Source organism: Trichosurus vulpecula, chromosome 7 (genome assembly GCF_011100635.1).
Source record: "Trichosurus vulpecula isolate mTriVul1 chromosome 7, mTriVul1.pri, whole genome shotgun sequence".
Taxonomy (NCBI): domain Eukaryota; kingdom Metazoa; phylum Chordata; class Mammalia; order Diprotodontia; family Phalangeridae; genus Trichosurus; species Trichosurus vulpecula.
In genome coordinates, this window is record NC_050579.1 from 42,476,746 (window position 1) to 42,483,447 (window position 6,702).

The 6,702-nt window shown below is 46.7% G+C and overlaps 1 protein-coding gene across 1 annotated transcript; it reads right to left on the minus strand.

Moving 5' to 3' along the window:
• Positions 1-923: 923 nt before the first annotated feature.
• PEX12 (peroxisomal biogenesis factor 12) lies at positions 924-5,666 on the minus strand. The gene is made up of 3 exons (XM_036768889.1): positions 5,099-5,666; positions 4,221-4,774; positions 924-2,503 (listed from the first exon to the last, which is right to left on the minus strand). Exons 1-3 carry the CDS (start codon positions 5,222-5,224, stop codon positions 2,095-2,097), a joined length of 1,089 nt encoding a protein of 362 aa, XP_036624784.1. The 5' UTR covers positions 5,225-5,666; the 3' UTR covers positions 924-2,094.
• Positions 5,667-6,702: the final 1,036 nt, after the last annotated feature.

Sequence of the window (6,702 nt, forward strand, 5' to 3'; positions counted from 1 at the left end):
ATGCTGGCTTTGTCCCTATTTGTGTGACCTAAAAAACCACTTTCCCTCTCCAGACCTCAATTCCCTTATCTGCAGTATGAGAGGTTTGGGCCTGTGAGGTTCCCTGTAACCCAAGATCTATGATCCTAAGACTTGAGTGTCACCGACTAGCTGAGCAAATCACCATACTTCCTCGTCTTCTATAAAGTGAAAGGGTTGGACTAAGTGATGTTTGAAGCCTTTCAGCAAAGGAGTTCTAGAAGTCTGTGATTCTCTTGAGGTTATGTCATAGCCACATGAACTAAGATCCTTGCTAAAATTTTTAAAAATCAGTAATAGTTGAACAATTAAGCTAAATGTTTCAGTCCTAAATCCAGCTTATGGACATTTCAATATGGCATCTGGCATGTGACAGATTACTTCAAGATTCCGAGAGAATTAAAAATACTTGCACTCTCATATCTGGCCATACTTGTTTTTATGGCAGGAAGTCTGATCTTCTCAGGCCTGAATGAAACAAGAAGCATTCTTCACTTCTGGATCTAAAGTATTTCTCTAAAAAGATAATTTGGCTGTAACTTATAAACAGGAATGTGAAAGGCACAAGAAGAGAGAACATGGAATAGTTTTAAAAGTAGAACAATACTTAACTGTTCCCAAAGTTCAATTACCCTGTTTCTGGTTGATCTTTGTCAAGCTGAATCCAGGCTATTGAGTCAGAGCTATTTGACTTTTTGTTTAAAGTAACCAAATAGACAATTTTCCTACAGCATGAGTATTGGGCAACAAACAAAGCACATGAATTATATTGAAATTAACATTATCATTGAAAGTAGTTCAAAATTTTAAAGATGGTCTAGGTAGAAATCAATTCTATTTTTTACTAAGAACACAGACATAGCTACTTTCGGGAGCCAAATAATGACAACAAAAAAACCAGCTCATTTTTGTGTTGTGTAAAACCACAATTTATTTTTGGGCTACATTACAGAGGGGGCTTCATAAAAATTGCTATTAGTAGTGGTGAGACGTGTTCATGCTAGCTTTGCAAACGCTTCTGGGAGTTAGCAGAAAATGCTCACACAAAGCTTTTTCTGCTCCCTGTTATTTGTGGCACAGTGGAGAAAAGAGCATGGGTGAGGAAGTCAGGGTGCCTGGATTTTAGTCCTGGCTCTTTCAGTAACTGGCTGGGTGACCGTGGCCAATCCCTCACTTAGAAGGCTCTATTCTTCCCCTCTCTAAAGCGAGGGGCTTGGACTAGAGCCTCTAAAAAGCCTTCCAGCTCTAACACTGCGACTCTATGAGAGTTGAATTAGTGTAGGTCTAACTGTTATTTTCTCCTTATGGTTTGTCAGTTTGACTTTCACACTTAAAATTCTCAGACTGCTCTAAATGGAAAATCAACCCAATACATTATTTGCTCTTATCCAGGTTCCCAAGACAGGTAAATTATGTACCTTCTTGTGAAAGATTCACTCTAAATCACAGTCCAAACTAGATGGGGCATTAATAAGTACTGTGCTTAGGGGTGTCAGTTTGAAAAAGTGACTTGTTTTCTAAAGTTTTATTTCCATTCAAAGCAAACAAAACCCTCCTTGAACACCTAGACATTATTGGCAGACAAGCATCCTTGAAAAAGGAGCTTACCTAGTGCATGTCTGTCCCTATCTGGATAGGGCTACTGTAGTCTGGATGCAAGGTACAGGAGGAGACAGTGGAGATTGGGCACTGTATCACTCCCTCATCCTCCCTCCACATAGTAATACAGCACTCATATAGCTTGATTAAAGTGCTTTCCGTATCTTAGTTCATGTGATCCTCACGACAACTCTGTCCCCCCCAGTAATGACTCTTGGTTATGTCTTCATATAGCAACTTGACTGTTTTCATTAATTTCTGGATGGGAGTTAGAAGGCATATTAATAGGCTACATTCAAATGAGTATGTATTTGATTTTAAAACATGTTTTGCTAGGCTCTTTAAGGTTGAGGTGGTCCTGAGATGGGTGACTAAGATGGATGGGTCTGACTGAGCAATACCATGTATTGAATCCCACTCTGGCAGAATGGATGGGGTAGGCAGAGCAGTCACATGGGGCACAGCTGGCAAAGTCATTCAGTTTTCGGGGGAGTACACTGAGTACAGTTTAACCAGGTGCTGGACTTCTGTAGCATAGCCTGTGATGGGGCAGGTTTGGTGACTCCTCACATAGTTATACACACATCGGTAACAAAACACATAGCCAGAGGTGGCAAGCGCAGTGTCATTCACCCGGGTTTTGCGACATAAGGGGCACACAGACTTCAGCTTTGGCAAAAGAGAAGAATCCGAGTTGTAGTCCAGGTGCACCGGGGGTGGTGGGGTTGGCAGGGCCGTCAGGGATTTGATGGTTTCTTGATTCTCTGATGAATACCACCAATCTAGGAACTGCAGGAAGAAAACACCTACAGAGAGGCCTGTGGAGACGGACAAGGCAAGGCCTCCCATAGCTCTCTTGACAGCTGATTGCACCTTCTCTCGAATACTGTTAGGGAGGAACACAAAACAGACATTATGTCACAGGCCCTAAATTATTTTGAATTGTAAGAATATCTATTCTTACACTGCTCATCAAAATCCCATGCAGAACCACATGGCCAAGGTTTCCAATATCACCACCTCCCTGCTAGGAAGGAGCCAATTTCTATTGATTCAGCCTCTGCACTCTCATTTATTTCCACTCAAACTCTGGGTACGGTCCTGATAGGCTCCTCAATAGTGCTGCTGTCTAGTCTCTTCCTCTTCCAATCCAACTTGCACACTACTGACAGATGAATATTCTTTATCCATAGACCTGATGTTAAGAAATCTGCTGTCAAAACCTTAAATGGTTCCATATTTCCCACAGCTTTAAGTGCAAACTCCTTAGTCTTAGTTATGTCCGAAGTCCTTAGCTTGGCACTCAAGGACTTTTATGACCTAGGGTCTACTTTTTAGCCTTATTTCACAACACTGACGAAGGCTGTGTGACCTTGAACATACCACTTAACCTCAGTGCTTTAAGAGACAGAAATCTCACAGAGAACATGATGTAACACCTTCTATCACCTTTGTATATATTATATATGTTGGCATGGGACCTCATTAGACTGAGAGCAAGGACTATTCCCCCTCTCCCTTTTTTTGTATCCCTAGGACTTAGCACACTGCCTGACACATAGCAACAGATCAGTAACAAATGCTTGTTTGACTGAGTGATCTGCAATGTTCCAGCAGCTTCTTTACATGGAGCTTTCTGCACTGATGGCAATCATGGGTCTGGTGTAACACCATTTCCCAACTTCCCTGTAGCCCAACAAGCCCCCTTGTCCTGATCCATAGCCTTTGCTTTACCACCTCTTGGTCTGGGATCCAGCTGCTTAGCCCTACTCTGGACCCCCTTCCTTCTGATGTGCTACCTAACCAGCTTCAAGTCTCAGACCCAATGCTGCCACTTCTTTCAGGAAGCCTTCCAGTGGCAGATCTGTAGCTTGGAGGGACCAGAGCACTGCGCAGCCCCCTCTTTTTACAGAGTTGAACCCTTCTGTGCAGAGCAGTGTACTAAGTGGCAGAGGCAAGATTTGAACCCAGTGGAAAGAGTGCTGGGACTAATGTCAACAGCACATGGTGACCTCTTGTGTACTTAAGGGCTATTACACCAAGTCCCTCAGCCTACATAGGTTATAACCTCCCCTAGGGCAGTGGAACCAATTTGGTTTAATTTTGGCATCTCTCCAAGCACTAGCAGAGTGCCATACTTAGGAGATACGTGTAATAGATAACTTTAAAAAAGTTCATTGGAGAAGCAGCCTCAAAGGCAGGACAAAGGACACAGGCCTGCCTCAGACCCCTCCCATCAGTGTGTGCTCAGACAGGTCCTGTGACGCTGCTCTCTAAGACTACAAGTTGTAGAGAAGGGGATGACTTGCATTTGTAGAGAAAGTTCTAGAGAAATCACAGGGCCACCCCTTTCTTTAATAAAAGCACATTAAATAGAAATGCCTCCCTCTTTCTAACTGGGATTCACAGGGTGCTAACTACACTTTAATTACAAGTAATCTTGGGTTTTTTAGATGATTTAGTGATCATGTCGGTTGTGTGAAGCACAACCAGAGCCATGTTATAAAACTGCCTGAATGTGGCAAAATCAGGATGAGATTTTAGCACAGTATTTAAAATTTTTAAAAATGTAGAAATAGAGATTTTCTCCATCCCCCTTTTACCTAGTGGCTGGCTGCTGCATCCCACTAGCTCCAGCCAGGGTCTTTTCCAAAGCTCGGATATCCTCTGCTGATAATCTACCTAGCCGAACTCCAGCGAGGCTCAGCAAGGGAGAATGATGCTGAGCCTTCCCCAGGATGTAACGTAACTGCTGTATGAGGAACCAGCCTTCCCAAGCCATGGTCACAAAGGGATAAGCTGCCAAGAAAGCTCGGTAAAACCGCTTCCAACAGGAAGAGGGGGTATGGATGGAATACTCGTCCTCTTCTCTTAGGCTGGACACCAACTTCTCCAACTTCACTTTCAAGTAGGGAAGGAGGGCCAGGAATAAGAGGGATTTCCAAAGTTGCTTCTTTGGGAGGCCGGCACTGGCCAACCTCTGGACCCCTCTTGGGTCTCCCATCACGATCCTCTTTAAGCCATAAAAGTTTTCAGAGAAAGAGGCACTGGCTTTAGACAAGTAGTGCTGCTGTAGCAAAACATCCAGAAAAGTAAAGATTTCATCAAACCACCTCCAGAGGAAGCCATAGTAGGCAGGGTTGGATTCTGCAAGAACCTAAAGCAAAATGGGAAAATTGACTTCATTATGTGATGAATTACTGCAATAAGGTGTGTGCATTGCCCTCCATAGACTCTAGGCCTCGGTATGAATAGGCTGCATGCCTATTAGCAAGGCTCTGCCCACAGCAGAGATTCGGGCACTTGGGTTTGGTGCTGGGACCTCTCGGTGCCAGGGTCTAGTGCGTTTTGGAGAGGGGTCACTGACCGTCCTGGCACCGTGGCTACCTCTAGATGACCTGCTGCGGGGCAGGCGCCTGCTTTCTCGGCCGGCACCCCCTCCCTGGCCGGGGGGTGGTCGTCCGGCTCCCTCCCCCTTTACCTTGGCCACATGCTGAAGGGCGGGCCTCACGGCGGCCATCAGACTGTCCTGCGCTACCACCTCGAAGATGGAGGGCCGGTCATCTGCGCCAGGAGCGGCCGTGATGTGAGCCCCGTGCTCGGCCATGGTGCCCTCTCTGTGCCGGGCCCTGGCGGGCCCCAGACGTTAGAAGGGGACGAGATACTAGGGGGCCATAGACGCCTGTCCGTACGGAGACTAGGGGATGTGGGCGGGGTCGGCGGAGGGCTCCGGGGCGGGGGTGGGGCGGGGGAAGAACTCAGACGGAGCCGCTCAGGCGGAGGGCAACGGACGCCAGGCCGCTATCCCTGGACCAAGGGGAGGGGGTCCAGGCGGCAGGGCCGGGGGCTGGGAATCCGGGCCCCATGGAGGAGCCCGGCGCCGAGAGGGAGGAGGGCCCTGGAGTCGAGAGCCCTACGGGCCGCGCAGTCGCACTAGGGGCCGGGGAACCCAGGAGCCGTCCATGGAAGTAAACACTCCGGCTGCGGGAGCGGTGGAGACGCTCTAGCCCGCAGGCCGCCACTCTATTCCTCTGCGCCTCACTTCCGCTTCCGCCTGGCCGGATCTTTAAACGGACCACACCCTCTCACCCCTCCCTCTCCTTAAGGCATGAGTTGTAATTCACCTGCCTCCAGGCGGCACCTAGGCCACCTGGCGGGGGTGCGGTTGCCCTGGCCTTGTGGTTGGGTCTTTTTCCTTCTTTGCCCAGTGAAAGCGGAGGGGAGGGATGGGACTAGATTGGAGGCAGCAAATCCGGTCCACAAGCAGTTATTAATCGCCTAACATGCCCCAGGCATTGGTGCTAAGACTCCTGGGTTCAGATGGCTGTGTGGTCCTGGAGACCCCGAGTCTCAGCGTGCGCCTCCGTAAAATGGGGAAACGCCATCTGCTTCCTTGTACTGTGTGGATCAGAGACAATAATAGCTAGCATTTATGCGATGCTTTAAGGTTCGCGAAGCCCATTTCAAATGTGTCATTAAATCCTCACAACCACCCTGAAATAGGCGCTGTTATTACGGTCATTTTATAGATGGGGAAACTGAAGCAGACAGGGTTAAGTGGCTTGTGTGCTTCACCGTGGATTTGAACTCAGATCTTATGTACTACAGGTGAAGTGGTCTATCCATTGCACCACCTAGCTGCCTTCTTCAATTGGAATCTATAAGATAATATTTATTAAGTACCTTGAGGTGTTATTATACACTTAACGAATTATGTATTTTTGGATAGGACTTGTGATTTTATCGATTCAATAAAATCAGCCAACGTTTACATGATATTTTAAGGTTTGCAAGGCGCTTTTCATACCTTAACTCATTTTATCCTTACAGCAACTTTGGGAGGTAGGTGGATGCCATTATTCCCATTTTACAGATGGGAAAACTGAGGGTGAAAGAGGCTAAATGCCATGTCCAAGCTCACACAGCTATTAAGTATCTGAGGCAAGATTCCAACTCAGAATCTTGCTGATTTCAAATCATCTAGCTGCCCTTCTTGGTGAGGAAACTCTCTTTGCCCGTGCAGAGATGCACTTACTGCACAGTTTATAGTCTTAAGAGACTTGCCTCGAATGTCACATAACATTT

Coding starts and splice junctions, on each gene's coding strand:
- PEX12 (XM_036768889.1), bottom strand. CDS start 5,224: ATGGCCGAGCACGGGGCTCACATCACGGCCGCTCCTGGCGCAGATGAC. Junction 4,775..5,098: donor CCCTTCAGCATGTGGCCAAG/GTAAAGGGGGAG, acceptor ATTTTGCTTTAG/GTTCTTGCAGAATCCAACCC. Junction 2,504..4,220: donor ATGCAGCAGCCAGCCACTAG/GTAAAAGGGGGA, acceptor CCTCCCTAACAG/TATTCGAGAGAAGGTGCAAT.